Below are 22,319 nucleotides of genomic sequence, written 5' to 3' on the forward strand. Positions count from 1 at the left end.
AATAGGCAAAATATTTGAATAGACATTACTCAAATAAGACATACAAATGGCAAACAGGCTTATGAAAAAGGTGTTTAGCATCACTGATCATCAGAGAAATGAAAATCAAAACTAAAATGAGATATCATCTCACCACAGGTAAAATGGCTTATTTCCAAAAGACATGCAATAACAAATGCTGGCAAGGATGTGAAGAAAAGGGAACCCTCATATGCTGTTGGTGGGAATGTAAATTAGTACAACCATTATGGAGAACAATTTAAAGGTTCCTCAAAAAACTAAAAATTGAGCTACCATATGATCCAGCAGTCTCACTTTTAGGTATTTACGCAAAAGAAAAAAAAAATGAGTATATCAAAGAGATATCTGCACTCCTATGTTTGTTGCCCCACTGTTTAAAAGTGGGAAGATTTGAAGCAACGTTAAGTGTCCATCAACAGATGAACAGATTTTAAAACGTGGTACATACACATAATGGAGTACTATTCAGCCATAAAAAAGAATGAGATCCAGTTATTTGCAACAACATGGGTAGAACTGGAGGTCATCATGTTAAGGGAAATAAGCCAGGCACAGAAAGACAAACATTGCATGTTATCACTGTATGGAATCTAAAAATCGAAACAATTGAATATATGGACATAGAAAGTAGAAGAATGATTTCCAGAGCAGGAGTCTGATGGGGAGAAGTGGGGACGGTTAATGAGTACAAACAATAGTTTAAAAGAATGACTAAGACCTTAGTACTTGATAGCACAATAAGGTGACTCTAGTCAATAATTTAATTGTTAAATAAAGAATGTAATTGGATTTTTTTAACTCAAAGCATAAATATTTAAGGAGATAGATACCTCATTTTCCATGATGTGCTTATTTCATATTTCATGCTTGTATCAAATCATCTAATGTGCCCCATAAATATATACAGCTACTATATGCCCATAACATTTTTTTAAAAAGAAATTAGAAGAATTTCAAGGTGAACATATATAACTGGGTAGAACTGACTCTAAATTTCAAAAATATTTTCTTTTTAATTCTCAGTGCTAAAGACTATCTGGCTGATAGTGGAAGCAAGTATTCCATATTTAGCTTTTTTCCCCCACTGAAATTTCAGATGTGTCTGTTAGAAGTACTTCAACTATTATGCCAAGAGTTTTATGGAAACCAAAAAAGAGCACAGTAGAATCACTATTCTACTATGAAACTAAGATTCTACTATGAAACTATATGTACGTAAGAACATAGTAAAAAATGTAGCAGGCCTCACTTCAACCAACCCCTTCTGTATTCAAAGAGAACAATTAACAGAATCTTGGCATCTGGAAATAAGACATTTGGAGGGCAAGGACAATATATGATGCAACAAAGTAGGAAACACAAGGAAAAGAGAAATAAGCAGTGTGACGTTATAGGGAATAGAAAGAAAGAAAGAAAAAGGCTAGTCGAGAAGTGGGAGACAGGATACATTTTTAAAGCATCAAAAGTATACTCTGCACAAGGTCTCAGTTTTCTCAGCTGTACATCAGTTTTCTCTGATGCAATTATTTTTGCATTTTTACTGGTAAGAAAACTTTGAGTTTCTGAGACAACAGCATGTGTCAGAGACAGAATTTAAAGATTTTTCATGCACCACCTCTACTACTATCTATTTCACTACTACTTTGCTTTGAAATTGGATATTTGAACTGATTTATCAAACTCATTATTGTCACTTCAGCCGCTGTCACGCCCTCATCCAAGCACTTTTTTTTTTTTTCTGAGACAGAGTTTTGCTCTTGTTACCCAGGCTGGGGTGCAATGGCGCCAACTTGGCTCACTGCAACTTCTGCCTCCCAGGTTTAAATGATTCTTCTGCCTCAGCCTCCCAAGTAGCTGGGATTACAGGCGTGTGCCACCACGCCTGGCTAATTTTATATTTTTAGTAGAGACGGGGTTTTGCCATGTTGGTCAGGCTGGTCTCAAACTCCTGAACTCAGGTGATCCACCTGCCTTGGCCTCCCAAAGTGCTGGGACTATAGGCATGAGCCACCACATCCGGCCACCACCTTTGTTTCTTACCTGGACCACCACAATCTCTGTGGGTCATCTTGCTTTCACTCTTGTCCCCTACACAGTAATTTCTGATCCTGTCAGTCCCCTATGCTCAGTCGCATCCAATGGGTTTCCATTATACTGAGACCAAATCCAAATCATTTCATGAGCTACACGACGTTCCTGTAGGATCTTGCCATTGCCCTTTCTTCTGCTCTCCTCTTTTGGCTCATGGCATGCTAGCAACATAACTCGGCATCCCTTGAGTTCTGCGTGCATGCCAAACATGTTCCTATCGGGGAGACTTGGCATTCCCTCATATCTGTGCTCCCTTCTGTCACTAAGGCCTCTCAACTTCTTCCATTCTCATGAAGTTACTCCCTATCCTTTTACTTCCCTTTATTTTGCTTTTTTCTATCGATAGCACTTAATAGAACAAGCAATTATAGTGTACATTTACTTATTTATATATTACGTCTCTTTCCCCAGAATAAAAGCTCTGTGAGTGCAAATTCTTTTTATCCCCCAGTTATATTCTCAGTCCCTACAAGAATACTTGGCAAAGAGCAGATGCCCAATAAACTTGTTGAACAAATGTGTCTGATTCTAAAGCCAAGAAAAGAAAATGTTAATGAGTTGGAACTCATTTTAAACAAAATCACTAAAAAGATTGTATGTAACAAAATATGTAGAAAATAAACATTTGCCAGCAAGTACAATGCCTTCAGCACATTTATAACAGCATTATTTCTCACTTTACACACCTGACAAAGTGTTTTGATGACTGCTGTCATGTTCTGTAAAGCACCTCGAGCTACTTGAGGGAAAATACAATATAAATGCAAACTAATAATAAACCAACTCTATGTTTGGTGTAACAAAGGGCACACGGTTTTTGATGATATAGTGAAAAATAAAGTAGGGAGTTTCTAAAGGTAAAGAAATAGATCAAGTAGAAATCATTATAGCCTGACCTGAGCAGCAAGAGGCCTTAGAGTATAAACCTACCACAATTTAGACTTAGAGATTAATTTCCTGATGTTTGCAACAAAAGTCAAAGCTTACTAAGTTGAAAACATTCTCTCAGGCTGCCACCATTATTATATTCTAATATAACATGTAGTCAAACACTCAAACACAGAAAACCATGATTTTGTTGTCTATAGCATAGCTATTTCTAAATCATTGAACATTTTTCCCCTTATGAAAGTATATCTTAATTTATATTAAAAATGCTATAGACAATAGCATTTTTGCTATTGAATGGACAATAAAACTATATGATTTCATTGATTAGATCCCCCCAAAGCCAAGACTGTATAAATAATTTGAAACTTTCTTTCTGTAATAATTATAAAAATATTTGTGACTTGTATAAGAAAGTTTAAGGAAGTTAAAGTTTACATGCTATAATTGCAGATGCTTGCTTGTTGCATAAAAGAGAGTAGTTTGGAAAAGTCGAATGTGATTTCCATTTCCATTCCAAATCTATGCTTCCCAAACTCTCATGTAAAATAATGCATGTTTGCCAATAGTGGCAAGAGTATTGTTTGCCATAGATGGCAACAAAGCTGGAGGGAAGACTGATCCTGCTGAGGCCACTTTTTAGAGGAGCCTGTAGCCCAGGTTTTGTCAAACATAATGGCCTTTTAAAATTTGCCACGCCTATGTCCTGAATGGTATTGCCTAGGTTTTCTTGTAGGATTTTAATGGTTTTAGGTCTAACATATAAGTCTTTAATCCATCTTGAATTAATTTTTGTATAAGGTGTAAGGAAGGGATCCAGTTGCAGCTTTCTACATATGGCTAGCCAGTTTTCCCAGCACCATTTATTAAATAGGGAATCCTTTCCCCATTTCTTGTTTTTGTCAGGTTTGTCAAAGATCAGATAGTTGTAGCTATGCGGCATCATTTCTGAGGCCTCTGTTCTGTTCCATTGATCTATGTCTCTGTTGTGGTACCAGTACCATGCTGTTTTGGTTACTGTAGCCTTGTAGTATAGTTTAAAGTCAGGTAGCGTGATGCCTCCAGCTTTGTTCTTTTGGCTTAGGATTGACTTGGCGATGCGGGCTCTTTTTTGGTTCCATATGAACTTTAAAGTAGTTTTTTCCAATTCTGTGAAGAAAGTCATTGGTAGCTTGATGGGGATGGCATTGAATCTATAAATTACCTTGGGCAGTATGGCCATTTTCACGATATTGATTCTTCCAACCCATGAGCATGGAATGTTCTTCCATTTGTTTGTATCCTCTTTTATTTCATTGAGCAGTGGTTTGTAGTTCTCCTTGAAGAGGTCCTTCACATCCCTTGTAAGTTGGATTCCTAGGTATTTTATTCTCTTTGAAGCAATTGTGAATGGGAGTTCACTCATGATTTGGCTCTCTGTTTGTCTGTTATTGGTGTACAAGAATGCTTGTGATTTTTGTACATTAATTTTGTATCCTGAGACTTCGCTGAAGTTGCTAATCAGCTTAAGGAGATTTTGGGCTGAGACAATGGGGTTTTCTAGATATACAATCATGTCATCTGCAAACAGGGACAATTTGACTTCCTCTTTTCCTAATTGAATACCTTTTATTTCCTTCTCCTGCCTGATTGCTCTGGCCAGAACTTCCAGCACTAGAAGACATTTATGCAGCCAGAAAACACATGAAGAAATGCTCATCATCACTGGCCATCAGAGAAATGCAAATCAAAACCACAGTGAGATACCATCTCACACCAGTTAGAATGGCCATCATTAAAAAATCAGGAAACAACAGGTGCTGGAGAGGATGTGGAGAAATAGGAACACTTTTACACTGTTGGTGTGATTGTAAACTAGTTCAACCATTGTGGAAGTCAGTGTGGCGATTCCTCAGGGATCTCGAACTAGAAATACCATTTGACCCAGCCATCCCATTACTGGGTATATACCCAAAGGACTATAAATCATGCTGCTATAAAGACACATGCACACGTATGTTTATTGCGGCACTATTCACAATAGCAAAGAGTTGGAACCAACCCAAATGTCCAACAACGATAGACTGGATTAAGAAAATGTGGCACATATACACCATGGAATACTATGCAGCCATAAAAAATGATGAGTTCGTGTCCTTTGTAGGGACATGGATGAAACTGGAAAACATCATTCTCAGTAAACTATCGCAAGGACAAAACAAATGTAAGTCTTCATTCATGTTAAGCTTGTTTTATTTTACTGATTTCTTTAATTAAGAAAGCCCCACAAACTTTTGGGCAAAACCAGAATTATGGTCTAATACTAATCTCCATTATTAAATAGTTCAAATTTTGGCTTTTATGATCAATTTTTAGAATCTTAATGTTTCACCTTTAACACGTGACACAGGAAACCAAAACCAATTTATCAATGTTTTTCTCCATTTAGAAAAAAAGAAAAGTGTGGGAAAGAATGATTAAAGCAAAATACAAGAATTGCCATCACTTTGTAAAGGAGATTATAGACTCAGCCAGGTGGGCAAATATAGAAAGGGTGAAAAGAAGAAGAAAGTATATGTCTTAGTTTTTAGATTTATTTTATTGCTAACAATGACACACATAGGAAGTCTTGATTTGTTTCACATATTAAAAGTTTAACTAATTTTTTGAAATAGTTACATTGGCATATGTGATTTCAGATTAGGAATAACAATTAAAATTGGATTTGCAAGATTTATGCTTGCTAGGAATCCTTGGAAAAGTTAATAAATTAATGTAAATATTGAGAATAAATTTCAACATATACAAAAAGCCTAATTTTGGTAACATTCAGAAAATGATCACTCATAGGTTATACTTTATGGTATTTACATATGAGATGCAGTATTTTATAAATATTCTGTCAATAGCAGTCATCCTTCAGGACACTCTATTGGTTTCAAATTTCTCTGGGGAATAAGGCTACCTTCATTTCACCTTTTCACAAATTCAAATATGAAAAAAAATGATTGTTACTGACTTAATACCAATAGGAAAAAGAAGTGGAAAGAAATTACACTAATAAAAAGTGGATTTCCCTTTAATCATTTTCTTATGAAGTACTGAAATGTAAATTCCTGGTGCAGGATGAAAGTGATTATAACCCTCAGGATTGCACAGGAAAAAGAAATATATAGACAACATTTTTTTTTTCTCCAAGAAATAAAAGCTCATCACCATACTGTCATGAACACCAAGTGCATTCAAGCACTGAGCGATGCAAAGGTGCTGAGAGAAGGTGCATCAGCCTTCCATGACAGTGCCAATTTGTACACACAAAGCCCCAGCAAGGGGTGTGCATTCAGGGATCTGCCAGAGCAGAAATATAGACAGTCTCTGGGAAAATCAGTTCTTCATAAACTTTATAACCTCATTCCAAAATCCAGGTGTCAGTGTACAGCTTTCCAGATTGACATCTTAAATCAAGAATGTGTCACATGTGTACAATAACTGGCCTAATCTTTTCTCTAAATTGCTGCCTGTGGTTTTCAAAAAATGCAGCAAATTGCTGGCAGTTGATAATGTGTCTCCCTGTATGGCTAACTTCATTTCTGCATGGTTAACAAATCAGTCTTCAATTATTCATGTGATCACCCAGTGCCCAATGTCTAGGCTCTTCTGAAAGTCATTGATTTCAGGGACCAGTAGCTTGCCTGCTTTTTATACCGAACCAAAATTAATATAATGCTCTTGGCATGCAACACTAATTGTATGTAGGAAATAACTACACCCACTGTCTCAGTATCTCAGTTAATGATGGGCACAGCTCACTACACAATCACTGCTTCTGATGTCCTATGTTGCCTTGAAGCAGGACAGAGTATCTTCTCAAACTAATACTTAAAATGACTTGATGCCCTTAATATTTCAAATACACAGTGGAAGTGTTTTCTTCATTAATTCTATAATTACAGGACAAAAATAAATGGTGAATTATATCTACAAACTGAAGCATCAGATGGCCCATTTAAAAATGATTCTGTCAAGCCATTGCACATTGTTCTGGAAACAGGGTCAAATCAAGTCCCCAGACAACTCAACCAAATTGAATTTCTGTGGCTAAAATAAGTGTGGGGATATAGTGCTTGTTCTGAAAGGACTTCTTTATACCATTCTCCTTTCAGCAGCATACTTTCTTAAGGGGATTTTGCAGGAAGTGTATTTACCCTGCCTTGAAATACTTTTTGAATCAGTATTGACTCTAAGCTAAATAGTGCAGTTGTGCAGTGAAATGGTCTTAGAGTTGAGGAGCACATTTGTCTGTTTATGCTCAGGAAAATCACAGATAACCTCAAAATGAACACTAGTAGACCAGCATTTTTTCCCCAGCTGTGCCTGAACAGATATTTTCAGGCCACTGATTGTTATAATTTGTAACTCGATACCTTCCTTGTTTAGAGCATGGCCCTACAGGATCAGCTCTCAAGGGTAGTGACCTTAGTCCTGATCCATGTAATCCTTGGAGGTTCTCTCTTTAATATGTGCTTGCCAAGGGATAATCTGAGAAAAGAGGGTAAGATGGAGATGGTGGATCGACGCACATTTATTATAAGGAATTTTTAAGAGTAGCAACGCAAAGCACTTTTCTCACTGAAGGTAGGTCAATTACAGCATATCTGTGAAGATCAGCATGTTATTTGCTATAATGTTCTTTGCTCTTAATTCCATCTTCCTTAGGAAAACTGTGTTCCCTGCTTTAAAATACCAAAGTTTGTTTTCCTTCCATTATCATAATTCTCACTACATTTTATTGTGAATACTCATTTAATAGAAAATTTGTTTCTATTACTGTTGTTCCTCTGTATCCATGGGGCATTGATTCCAGGCCCCCTGCAGACACCAAAATCTGAGGGTGCTCAAGTCCCTGAAATAAAATAATATAGTATTTGCACATGACCTGTGCACACCCTCCATATACTTTGTAATCTCTAGAATACTTGTAATACCTAATATAGTGTAAATACTATGTAAATAGTTATGCCGTATTTTAATTTTGGTATTATTTTTTACTTCTGTATTGTTACTTTTTATTGCTTTCTTCCAAATATTTTTGATCTGCAGTTGGTTGAATGCATGGATGTGGAACCTGTAGATTCAGAGGGCAGACTGTATACTAAATATTTTTGGGGGGCAACAACTGGATGTAGCCCTAGTTCCTGGTACAGTGCTTTGAACTGAGTAAATACTAGATAAAATAGACTATAGAATGATATAGGCATGATTTTCAGTTGCATATTTCAAACCCTCAAACAATGGCTTGAACCCATTTTCTAATGTAAAACAAATCCGGTCATAGGCAGCTCAGGGCTGGTCTGAAAGCTCTGTTGAGTTATTAGGCTCATTTTGCTTTCAGCTCTACCATTCTAATGCGTGGTTGACATCCTCAAGGTCACCTTAGAACCTCCAAAAAGGAATACAGCCCCTGCTCACAGCTCGATTTTGAGGTGTCATTAAGACCTGCATGAGACTTCTGACCCACAGAAGAAATGGAAGAACAAATTTGTATTCTTTAAGTCACTAAGTTTGGGTCTGCTTCTAATTCATTAGCTCTACAGCAGCCCTTCCAGAAGTTCCTCACAATCCTTCTGCATGTATCACAATGGCCAGAACTTACTTAGATGACCATACCTACACCTACACAGACAAACAAATAGAGCTTTTTAGCCCTGGACCTGTGATGAGAGCAGGATTTTCCTAGACTCTTGACCAGAAGAAGGGGGAATAGATTATGGACAATAACCAGAAACTTCTGCCATCATTTGTTTAATGAAAGAATGATTTGATGAATATAGTTAAACACTTAGAAAATTTGGAAAATGATATGATTTGTACAGAAAGCTATACTTTCCATTTGTAAATTAATTTAACAAATGGATATTCTTTCTTTTTCTTTGACATTTGCTAAATTTCAATTAACTTTTGTCCTCCCCATCCAATTCTAATCCTAGAAATGTATGCTTTTAAATTTCTATTCTTTTAGAAAATTAAGAGTTACAAATATTTGGGTTCCATAAATAAGTTCTCAGAGACCTTGAGTTAAAGTGGCTCCCACAAGAATAAAGAAGAATTGCGTGTTACATGCTTTTATTGTTTTTCAGCTTCATCTGTTATTTGATTGTGAGATATTCCATCTGGTTTCTGTAGTAGGATGAAAGTTCCAGACAAAAGCTAACCTTTAAGTGAGCATAGACAGCTGGATGCTTCAATATGCTGATTTTAACATGCAAGCACACCGATAATTACTACACACACAGCTGTGTGCTGTATTTTTCCTGTACTACTGTTGTTCCTGAATCAGAAAGCAGGCAAAGGTGAATCAATGCTGAGGGCTTCCAAAGGGCAAAGGCGATTCTAGCTCATTCTTACCAGACACTCGGATGCTTCCTCTTTTTTAATTCTGTCACCTTGTTGCCTCCATTCAGTGGCCTCTACTGGGACCAGCGAGTTCTGCCTCATCTTCTGGACAATCTTCACTCTAGTAACTTTCTCACTATTTTCTCTCTATCAGTCCTCAGATGGGACATGGAAGGATAGAGTCTCTCCTGTTTCCTGACTCTCTTCCTTGGGCAGTTCTGTGCTGCAGCAGACATTCCAGGCAGCCCTGCTGTGGGGCAGACACTGGCTTGTTAGGAACTTCATACCAAAGGGTATCTTGTTACAAGGGTTTCTGTAGAAACTGTCATTCTGTTAGTGGCTTCCTGCAGATAAAACAAAACCTATCACTCTTTCCACCTCTCTCAGCTTTGACACTAATCTGACCAATCATTTTTCACATATTTCTTCATATATTTGATTTAATCTTCTCAGAATTCTTCCTACCTTGCATTCTCAAACTTATCCTTCCTGAGTCAGGGATCCAGACTCCTATGCTAAGGTAGCTGGTACAATATTAAAGTTGCAGTGACAACCACAACCAGAGGAAACACAAATCAGATGCACAGATGCTTCTAGGGCCATATGTGTGCAAGACACTAATTAAGTTCAATCTGAAGCCCCAGCCTATAATTCCTCATGCCATTATAGTATGGGGCTCAGAGACAAACTTTCTCTGTGCAAAATTAACTGTTTAGAAATGATTAATATTATCTGTGATTTTTTCCTTCAGCTGTCTACATGGAAAAATTTTATCCGAAGAATTTAAATGACTTGCGTTTTGCTTCTGTAACATACATGGGAGTAGCATTGAGTAATTATTATCTTAGGCTCCTCTGCTCCTGCAGGGCACTTCAGCTTACTATTCATCAATCATAATCTCACCATGTGGTGCAGTTTTATTTTATAAGGCTATCCAGTAGTACATACTGCTATTCTGGTTTTAAAAACTAAATAAATGCCACAAAACGTGCTTATCAGGGTCTCTTTTATAATTTGTTAATTGTTGCAAATGTCACCAGAAATTCTTCATCATCAAGACTGTACTCTTAATTGACATGTCACAACACTAAGATTTTGCATTCGAAGCAAATTAACATCACAAGAAAATCCAAAATCTTAATGGCACTTATAAGAATAATTGTTCTACATATTGTTCTTCTACAATGATCTTATCTTCAATTGACTGCATGAAAAATTCTGTAGCAGTAGCTTTAAATTGTCTTCAAAAACACAGAAAAGCATTTGAATATAAGCTATAAAAGTGTGGTGTTCTTCACAGCACCAAAATTCTCTTGATAATGATGCTTACATGAAAATTCAGCTCAGCAGTTGGAGTCTACTCAGAATGGCTTAATGTTATGTAATCACTGTCAACACATTTTCATGTATTAGAATAATTATAGACTTATTAAAAATAAATATTGACTTATTGAAGTTAGTGGAAGAATTTGCCATGTTTGGAGATTGATCAGCAGAGGCCACTAGCAGTAGGGGGAACAGACCAACATCAGTGTGAGATCAGGATCCTTCAAACCCTCCAGCATAATCTTAAGGCTGGCTATGTAAGAAGACCCACTACCTCCTGTTTCTTCTCCCAGAGTAGAGTCGGGATCAGGGAGAGGTCAAGGCCTAAAACAAGGTCAGCTTTTGTAAGGGGAAAGAATAGAGGCCGGGCGCGGTGGCTCACGCTTGTAATCCCAGCACTTTGGGAGGCCGAGGTGGGCGGATCATGAGGTCAGGAGATCGAGACCACGGTGAAACCCCGTCTCTACTAAAAATACAAAAAATTAGCCGGGTGAGGTGGCGGGCACCTGTAGTACCAGCTACTCGGAGAGGCTGAGGCAGGAGAATGGAGTGAACCCGGGAGGTGGAGCTTGCAATGAGCCGAGATTGCGCCACTGCACTCCAGCCAGGGCGACAGAGCAAGACTCCGTCTCAAAAAAAAAAAAAAAAAAATAGATGTGAATCAGACATGAAATGAGCTTTTTATGACCAAAGTTGTCATAGACTCTGTATACAATGTTTTATGAAACAGGAAGAGGGTTTGGGGCAGAAGATTGGGGAAACAGTTTATTCAAAGAAATAAAACCATTTCATGATTATTATCCCATGAGTTGAGTCAATAAACTAGATACAAAGGTAAAATGTTTACCTTTAAATATTGATCTCAGGCATATTTTCATTAGAAGAAGAAAAGATAAAATACAAAGAGCAAAGACAACATATTTCTGGATAGTGTTTCAATTATATTTGCATAGGCTTTGTTCAATAACTGATTCCAATCATATAATAAGAAATACAGCTACTGTTGATAGAATAATATATTCATCTGCTCCTTGGTAAAAAATGATTTGAACCCCTGTGGAAAGGCACAAGATTACAATACAAATTTCTGATTAAAAACTCTTAATACTACCCAGGTTGTGGCAATTACGTGGTAGTTTAGATTGTGTTTTATATATGTCATTGGCTTATAATGTAGCTTCAAATTGGCTTTTTAGGATAAAGATTTTTGAGGTATTTGTATTTGATGAAATTTACGAAAAATATAAGACTGAGTTTAACCTTGCTTGTAATTTTCTTTATTGTAGAAAAGCTACAGGAGGAATCAAATTATCTCACTATAAAATAGAAACTGAGGACTGTATTTTTAGAAGTTATGTTCACTTAGACTCATGCCAAAGGAAAAGACGTAGCTTAAATTTTTGGAATAGGAAATTCATATCTATATTTACATTGCTTTGCTATTTTTTAAAAGAATATAATTGCGTCTCTTTGGATAAAGACTGTGCAGGAACCAAACATAACAATAAACATTTTCAGGCTTTGGTTCTCATTTAGATTTAGTACCTGGAAGCAGATTGTGATGATTCTTCCTTTACAGATCCTTAATAAGTGGGCAGATACTCACAGCCACTTACCACCACCATCAGTCAATATTATAGACAAAAATATTCCTTTAGCTCAGCAGGATACATACCTACTAATATGTTAGTTCAGAACCTGAAATATTTTGTTATTCTAGTGAAATGAATATGTATCTTTCCCAAAGTGTCCATTGATATAGATAGATATCCCATTTACTTCAGGATACAGTATAGTGCATAGGATATTATTCTTGTAGTTCCAGAAGTAGGCATAGTTTGCTGTGATTCTAGGATGCTATTTTTGTACAGTTTGCCAGATATATTATTCCTGAATATAGATATTCTGTACCTACCTCCATTCCTCTTTAAACATCACATTTTAGGACTCCTTTTGAAAAATGTCCAGGTAGAAAGATATCAAAAAGAAAATATAAATATGACTTAAAAACTCATTACTAGATTCAGTAGGTTGTATTTGTTTAAATAAAAAAGGAAAGATACTATATATCCTTGATCTAATTTCAAACTACCATCAGAAAAAGAACTCTACAAGAAGCAAAAATATTTGAATGTTTATAAAAGACAATGGATAGATTGTAAGCAGCTGAGGGAAACTGAGAGTTCTGTCTCCTCTGCAATTGTTCATGTACTGAACTCTGAATTGACTGTCTAAAATATTTTACTGGAAATTGCCTGCCCAAAAGCTAAAGTTGATAGAAGAATCCAACCTTGAAGGAAAATGAATCTCGATCAAGAAAAAGAATTTTCCCAGTAAGTGCAAAGGAACAATTCAGGGTAAGTAATAAGAATGAGCCTTGAAGAGGAAGAACTACTTCACTGACGCTGCCTGGCTGCTCAGGTGAACTATTCAACTAAAGATTTTAAAAGAGGACCCTCATGAATGATGGTGTCAATTTAAGTCAAAAGAGGACAATAAGGTGCTATTATTGCCTTCTGGGGAAATGGCTTAAATTTCTCCAAGAATCAAAATGCCCACAAGTTAGAAAAAGCATAGCTGTTAAAACATGACAATAGAGAAACAAATGCAGGTGGGTTTTCCTTCTGTGCAGGAAGCAACTTGCTATAATGGGAAATGAAGTGACCTTCGGAAGGAAGCATTAAGACCTGACATCTCAGTTTACTGCTTGCCTTGAGCAAGTTAGCCTCTCCTAGCTGAGCTTCCTCATTTATAAAATAAAGATACTAATGTCTACCTCTGAGGTAAGGATAAAATGGAAAAAAACTGATGGAAAGCCCCTGTGCTGTGTAGGAAATCAGTAAGAGTTAGTCCGTTTCCCTCCCCTGTGCCCTGCCTGTAAGATTTTAGAAGGCCCCTGATCAAAGCTCATGATTAATATAAAATAAGTCCTTGTAGAATGTCTTTCATTCATTTTTATGTCAAAGTTATGCTCATGCACAGTTGTACGGATTCAGAATTCTATGAAAATGTGACACATTGAAAATTCTCTAAGACTACTAATATGGAAGTACCAAACCTTTCAAGATAAGTCAATTAGGATAAATATTAACCTAAATTTTCTAGGTAAAATGTACCTAGAAATTTTTAAATTATTTTAAATGTAAAATAATTAAAAGATGCCATTAAGACAGATTGGACTAATTTCTTTGGAATAAAAGTATTAAAACTTGGGTTCTTAACATAACTTATTTTTCAGTATCTTTAAGTGTAGCAAATAAGATGGGTTTTCATATTTAATTCCAAATGTATTCCTCAGGAGGAAAAAATTATTTCAAGTCTTGTAACTTCCAAACAAGCAGCAATAACTTATTAATTGTGCCCTTGATGATCTTAAAGTGTGGCAAGAAAAACAGCCTTGGAGACTTCCAAAGATGCTTAAAGTACTGCTAGGGGAAGTGGTAGGGACACCAGGAGAATCTGGCTGCAGATGTATATCAAAAAGCTATTTACATGTTGAAGGAAATGATTTAATTAATACTGTTACAGCTGTGAAGTTAATATGCAGATCTGAGGTCCTATCACAAGGGACTCTTTCATATTTTTAAACAAGTCACTCAGTCCTACAATTTTTCCCTTTTACAGCTCTTGCATAGTAATAAATACATCCCAAAGGTTTTCAGGATGAGGATCGTGATGTCTGTTAATTTCTCCAATAATAATAAAGATGATGATGTTGAAGGTAATAATGAGAACCACCATTTACTGAAACCTCACAATATGCCAAGATCATTTCTAAGCCCTGCATAGGTATTATTTAATTCTTTCAACAACCCAATGCGATTATTGTTGTGGCTTTCCTCATTTTGTAGAACAGGAAATTGAGGCTTCAGGAGATTACACAAGTATAGACAGACACTTTTAGTTACCTACCCACAGTCATTCCCCACCCCACCATACATATACACATTCCTTTAAAACAAGGCATCCATTACTTTCAAGTGCTGAAAGGCATGGGGAGAACTAAAACACTCAAGCCCACAGTAACAAATGCCTGCTGCAGGGCAGGCTGGCAGATGAGACAAACGGAAAGGGAGTATCTGGAGGCTGTGATCAAGAATCCCATAATATGGAAGAGGCATAATTGTTTATGCCCATGAGAATATACATTACTAGTTGATAAGAATGATTAAGACATGTTCTATGGTAGCCATGGTTGTCTCTCTTTTCTTGAGACTACCCCATTTTGTTTTGTATTGAAATTAGTTTTTTCCGAGTTTATGGAATCAGTGAGACCTCTAATCTTGAACCCTGTCTTCCTGTGGCAAAGAGGCAGATGTTAATCCAGCTGGAATCATTACACCCTCCATCACACCCTAGTAATTTAAATAGTGTGCAGGTGGACAACAGCTGGATCCTGTTTGCATCTCAGCTGTGCCTTTCTGACAAGACAGTCATTTCTCTGAGCCTCCAGTGTCTACCTAAGCTCCTAGTTGTTCCAAACCCAGTCCTCCTGCCTCCTGCTTCTCTGGCCTCTGTTGTCCCTCCAACACATTGTCCCTTCTACATGAATTAGAAGGGACATGAATTAGAGAGACGAAGCAGTTAGAGGCTGGCTAGGCAGATAGAGAGGGAGGGTCTAAGGAGAGAGATAGAACTCGCGGGAATGCATCTGCACTGCCCCTATGTAGCAGGGTGGAAATGTGGTTAAGAACTTCCTCTTATACCAGGATGTCTGCTCAGAAGGGACTGTCCCAACTTAGGTGAAGGCAAAATAAATCCACTAAATGTCCTTAACTTGACCCAGAGCCAGTTGTAATATCATTAACATTGCAGTTTTGCCCCCACCCTCCCTCTGTGGGTTTCGCTTAGGCACTCATGAGTAATAATCAACATGGAGTCACTCTGGCCAACCTTAGGCATACACAGATGCAACACCCACAGGGGGCAGCTTTACCTCTCTCATTAAGGCAGAACACACAGAAGACTACCTTGTTTCTGCCACATAAAAGACCCAAACTCAACCCCATTTCTGGCAATCCACTCTCGGCTCCCCTCTTGCTGTTGAGAGCTTTTCTGTTGCTTAATGAATCCTACTCTGCCTTACTCACTCTCCGGTGTCCGCATGCCTTATACTTCTTGGTCATGGATCAAGAACTTGTACCTTGCTAAACTAAGGAGTAAGGAAACTGCAACAGTAATTTTCGTCAAGTGATACCCAAGAATATTAACACAATCTGTGATGGCTACTTTATAAGGAGTTTGATGTTGGAACTTTTAGTTCACATCCTCTATGATTGATTCTATTACTCAAAACTTTCCTTCTGAATTCTCTAACATAAATTTTTCTCAATCTTTCCTAAATTAATTAAAAGTTAAATATAATGAACAAAAACAAAACTAAAATGAGATATATAATATACATTATATATATTTGAACAGATTTATTCTAAAATCATCTGTAAAACCAAATGTATGAGGTTAAATCATAGACTTGGGAATACTAGATTGCAGAGAGATAACTCCTATTATAAAGTATATACAAACTAATATAAAGTAGTATGTGCCAAAAATGATGATATTCTAGAAACAGATCTTATAGAAATGTATTATATCATAAAAAAGCAAAACAAATCAGTAAAAAGCCTACTGAGTAAATATTGTTTTTGCCATTGGTCAGTTATTGGTAAAATATCTATTCAGATTTTCACCTTGAAAAATAGAACAAAATTATGTTCCATAGAGACTAAAGCCTAAAAACACCATTACTAAAACACAAAAAGACAAACCCTATTAACAAAAAGTGAAAATAAAAGCCGATTATCAAACACATTAGGAGATATTCAAATTTGAAGAAATAAAAAAATTATACTTTAAACAAAGAAATAAGAATTTTCTTTTCACCATGAAAAACGAAATAGCCAGGCTATTATACACACTAATTAAGGAAACTCAGAAAGCCGATACCCATTTAGTAAGATGGACACCTAAAGCAGAAGTGGCTTTCCAGGCCCTAAAGAAGGCCCTAACCCAAGCCCCAGTGGTAAGCTTGCCAACGGGGCAAGACTTTTCTTTATATGTCACAGAAGAAACAGGAATAAGGAATCCTTTCACAGGTCCGAGGGACCAGCTTGCAACCCGTGGCATACCTGAGTAAGGAAATTGATGTAGTGACAAAGGGTTGGCCTCATTGTTTATGGGTAGTGGCAGCAGTAGCAGTCATAGTATCAGAATAGTATTTTATCATTACACACACACACACACACACACATACACAGACACAAGCACACAAAATACCTAAAGTCTTTTTTGAATAGTATTTCATCATTCTACACACACACACACACACACAAATACCTATATATGTATGTAGTCACAATACTTAGAAGTGTGCTCATTTTAAGTGTACTTTAAAAGCATGATAAACTCACCTTTGAGAGCCCACCTACTTCCAAATAAAAGCAGATAATGAACACATTCCAGGTGACCCAGAGGGCAGTCCACACTGTATACTAGATAGAAATGGGGGAGGGAGAAAGAGAAGAAAAATGTGGAGATGAAAGGCACGTATATCAAATAAATCAATAATAAAAATGTCTATAAGTCTATCTTCTGGGAAGAAATTGACAGGGAGTGCTCAGAAAAGAGTGCTCTCTATGTGGTCCCCTAAGCTTTCCAGAAATTAAAAATCCAATAGTTTCTACTGCTTTCAGTAGACACCAACTTTTAAAGTGCTTTGCTGGCTTCCAGGTACAAGTTAAACCAAAGTGTTGATTTGATTTCTGTTTTCTGAGTATTATCTTTTCTAGGGAAGACAACTATGCAAATCTTCTGTGAGCTCTCTATCATCTTTAAGTTATAGTACAAAACTGTCACATTTTAAGGAGTATTTATTGAAACCTAGGACTGAAAGAAGATCATGTTTGAAAAAAACATGTGTGGAGTACAAAATTAACAAACTTTCGTTTGTTGGACTATTTTATTGGTAGAATGTGTGCCTCTAATATGATCATATAATAAAAATATAACCATATAAAATATTTTAAAGCAGAGAAATTAATAAATAGGATTAAGAATGAGGAAATGAATAACAGATTTTCATATCTTCCAATCATATCCAGCCAACAAATTTTAAACCTACTGGTCTTACTGATTAATTGATTTTATTAAGATACTATGTATTAGGAAATACCTTCACCCAGAGTATTAGTTGGTCTTAATTAAGGTAGCCCTAGATCGACAGACTCATCAATGGAGAATCAATGATTGGACTACGGCTCCCCTCATCCAGTCACTTTGTTATGCAGACAGAGAAATTGAGGCCCAGAAAAGTGACATGCAGACCAGCTAGGATGACTGAGGATAGTACTTACTGTAGAACACAAATAACATATCAAACAACAGTTTGCCTATTCATTTTATTTTATCACAAAAAAGAATGAATTCTTAATGTCTTAAGTAGACTTATTAATTTAATTATTGTTTTCTATCAGTGATTACAGTCATTGCATACTGTTTTTAAATTAAAATAAATATTGAAATCATTTCTTTAGCTTATTCTATGCTGTGTCAAACAATAGAATTATAAAATTTAGACTGTATAATATAGCTATGTTAATAGAAACCTTATCAGAAGCTTTTAACTATTTATGAAATTCAATTTATATTTTGTATTCTGTCATTTACGAATTTTTAAAATAATCTCATGTAGTAGTGTAGTCCTGTAATTGGTTACATTTAATGTTCCATCGTATATTTGTTTTTCTGAAAGGTTTGCTTTCATTTTTAAGAATAATATAATTATAATAATGAGTTAAAGCTCAAAAATCACTGGAAATTTAGTTGGAAAACATGTTACAAAGTTAAGTAAAAATATATAGTGAGATTTTTGGTATATGCAGATATTGCTGATGCTCTAATATATTCTGTTCATAAAGTCTTCTAGTATGAGTGGACTTAGTAAATTTTGAACTCTCAATAAGTTTTGAAGCTCTTGCTAGCAAGATGGCATGTAGTGCCTGATATCTTCCATTCTAAATAGATCTAATTATAAGTATATTGAAATGAGACAGCAATGCTAACCTCTAAGTCATGAGAAAAAAGCCATTGAAAAAGGTTAGGAAAAGAACATAAAATAAAGCAATATTAAAGTAAGGCAATAAACTAAATTAATTACAAAACCATATGATAGGACTTAATTATTAGGACTAATTCCTACATGCACAGGTATTTTTTAGTGAATCAATTCATAGCTATAACAAATGCATAATAAAACACATCTATTTTAGAGATCATAGCACAAACTTGGTGACTGAAGTACATTCAGGATCTCTCACAAGTTGTAATCTTGATGCCACTTCTGAACTTGCAAAGGCAAAATTATGAGGCTATGTAAACCTCAACTGTCAGTTCCTACATTTTTGACAATAAAAGGGTTATTATCCTAGTGCTTTCTGTGTTCCCGGTACTATGGTAAGTGCTTTGCATATATCATGTCATTCAATCATCACACTAAAACTGAGGTAGAGGGATAATCATTTAATCACCTATTTAGTGTCAGAGTTAGGATTTGACACATGATAGTTTGATTCCAGAGCTGAGATGCTTAAGCATACAGGGTAGGCTTTGTTTTAAAAGATTTTAGTAAAAGGATTATAGATTCATGGCAAGATAACCAGTCACCAAATTAAGCAATTTGTCAAGTGACCAATTCACCAAATTACCAGTTTACCTCAAATTTTTATTCATATATGTTCTATAATTGGCAATTTATTTTAGAATGACAGTATCTTTAGTATTTTACAATTACTGTGACATGCATAATATGGAATTCTTGTGTTGTTTGTTTTAGCAATATTGTGTAATATCTTCTAATACATTTACAAGTTTCTTCTAATAAATTTGTTTCTTTGCTGAGAACAAAGAAAATATATATTTTTGATTTTTGAATTGTTATAAGGTAAAGTATACCTTAATGTGCACTTGAGACACAAATCTGATCATGAGTATAAAAGAAAAGAGATAGCTAGAGATACAAATATGGCCATAGAAATTTAGCTAGGTAGGAAGTATTGGGATTACCAATGGCCAAAGAGACCGCCTACCTTCCCTATCTTCTTTTTGAAGTGGGTTATTTTATTTATAATTCAACTGAAGCAATAACTTAAAAAATAAGACTCTCCATTTTTAAACAAATACCCTTTGATTATTATAAAGCAGTCTTACATCATGTATTTAGGTATATTAAATATACGTGTAGTAAAGAAAGCTTTCAATATAAGAAAAAAATCACTCTGCATAATCTCTCCATCTCTCTTCTACTTTGCTTATGTTTAGTATATATATTTTAAATCCAAATCCACATAGACAAGACCTATAATAACGAAAAAAGAATGTTTATGTGTTCTATGTGGCTTCCTAAATATATCCTAGTTTTACAAGGATATTTCAGCATTTTTTAATGGAAATAAACTTTGGACATCTTCCAGTCTATTTCTTCCCCATCAAGCAATTAGTTTATAATATGAATTATTTTTACTTTCTGAGCTTGCTTATTTTCTAATTACGAGAAAGACCATTCATTCTTTGATATACACATCAATTTGCGATAATATTATACACAATATGCTAGACTTATAATAAAAATGTAGAGTAAGTTTCTTGCTCAGTCATTGTTGTAACATTTTTTAGTAGAGTAAAGGGGAAAAAAGACATAGGAACATCTCAAACATTTGTCAAACATTTACCCTGTGTTAGGCTATAGTAAGCAAGTCACATACATTATATAATTATTTAAAATGATCTATGGGTTAGGTTTTTCAAATGAAGTAACTATGGCAAAAAGAAAGCAAACAAATGTCCCAAGGCTTCACAGCCAATAATTGGTGGAGAGGAATTTAAATTTGAGGTTTACCAATTGAATCAAATCCTAACACTCAGCTTCATGTTGAGCAGTGACTCTGGAATGGGATTTATGCTGACCTAGCAGAAACATTTTGCTATATAACAATTCAGATTAAAATGAGTTGTCCTTTGCACATGAGCATTTGCATAAAAGTCCAGATAACTAAATTGTGGACTTTTCAAATTTACTTGACCCTTTAAAAATTTTTAAAGGCAGTTTTGAGCTAATTTTAATTTCAAGGTTAATCTTATTTCAAAAAATGTTAAAGAATTTGCTAATTCATCTGCTTGTGAGTTAAAACCTGCTTGATTAAATTATCACACATGAAATAACAAAGATTTAAGTAATTCTAGGACAAAAATCTTATTTTAAATATACAGGTAAAACGAAATATATTTGACCGAGGAGTAAACAGATAGGAAATAGCTGATTCTACAACAATGCCTTGTGATTTCACTGCTTAGTACTGTCTATAGCCAAAGAAGCACATAAGGCCCATTCAAAACGCAAGACTGAACATGGTATTCCCCTAAAGCAAGGTTTCCCAATCTCCAGGCCACAGACCAGTACTGCCTGAGCTCTGCCTCCTGTCAGATCAGTGTGGCATTAGATTCTCATAGGAACACAAGCCCTACTGTGAACTACCCATGAGAGGGATCTAGGCTGTGGCTACTTATGAGAATCTAACTAATGCCTGATGATCTGAGGTGGAACATTTTCATCCCAAAACCAACCCGCCCAACCTCTGGAAAAATTGTCTTCCATGAAACGAGTCCCTGGTGTCAAAAAGGTTGGGAATGGCTGCCCTAATGTACACATTCCACCTTGCACCTTCGCCAAAATAAACTTTCATGAGTAAAGGAGTACTATGTGGCAAAGTTATTTTTGTATTCTAAAAATAAATACAGAAATAGTAAATTGTACCTTAATAGTGTGATGGCACCTGGAAGGGAATTACTGATCTTTGATTCTGTGATCTGGGGAGGTTTTTCTAACAGTCTTTGCTGAGAGGCCTCCTCAATTATAGTGGCAGGAGCTCGCAACGTTGCATCTTAGAAAAAAATAAGTCTTGAGGAGTATGTCAGCTAATGGTAGGTGCAGGTAGCACAGCACATACTATTTTATCATATAATTCCCTCAACCAAGTTCAGGCTGAGATAAGCAAGGCAGTGCATTGCTGACATGTTCTGAGATTTAAAAAAAAATCCCTGTCCATTCCATCTTGTAAAATCCTTTCATCCAATAACCTTTGATTCATTTATTGCTTGCTCAATCAAGTATTAAGCATATCTAATGGTCTGTACATACAGGAATAGGCTTATAATACAGGAATAGGCCTAGAATACAGCAATAGATGGGCACAGTTCTGCCTTCCAGAAGTACACATTGTCGAATGGGGCAAGACAGGTAGGGAAGCAATGATGACAGCCGGGCAGGGTGCTGGGGTAGAAAGTTACCAGGATTTACAGCAGCAGAAGGGAAGAGGTACTTTCCCTTGCATTCAGTGGTCAGGCAAGGCCTGTAAAAGGTGACTATTTAATTGAGGATTATTAAAGGTTTTCCAAGAGGATAGACACATTAAGGCATTCCAGGCAGAAGAAGCAGTATGTGCAAACTGAAGAGGCAAGAGCAGCATGTGGTCTTTGGAAAACACAAATCATTCAGCATGGCTGGCACGAGGTAGGCAAATGGGAAATGCAGGAGGTGCTGGAGAAGTAGATAAAGAAACAATTTTCAT

At 36.0% G+C, this 22,319-nt stretch overlaps 1 protein-coding gene across 3 annotated transcripts in view; it reads right to left on the bottom strand.

Moving 5' to 3' along the window:
• The window catches only part of NKAIN3 (sodium/potassium transporting ATPase interacting 3), a 686,257-nt gene that overhangs the window by 345,644 nt on the left and 318,294 nt on the right, over positions 1-22,319 (bottom strand). For all 3 annotated transcript variants that reach the window (XR_004026194.1, XM_030795130.1, XM_030795129.1), the window contains exon 3: positions 17,109-17,189. Coding sequence is in view for 2 of the 3 variants with exons in the window: in XM_030795130.1 (XP_030650990.1) it covers positions 17,109-17,189 (81 nt within the window). In the remaining variant the exon portion in view is untranslated. The remainder of the gene's footprint in view (positions 1-17,108; positions 17,190-22,319) is intronic.

This window comes from Nomascus leucogenys, chromosome 16 (assembly GCF_006542625.1).
Source record: "Nomascus leucogenys isolate Asia chromosome 16, Asia_NLE_v1, whole genome shotgun sequence".
Taxonomy (NCBI): Eukaryota; Metazoa; Chordata; class Mammalia; order Primates; family Hylobatidae; genus Nomascus; species Nomascus leucogenys.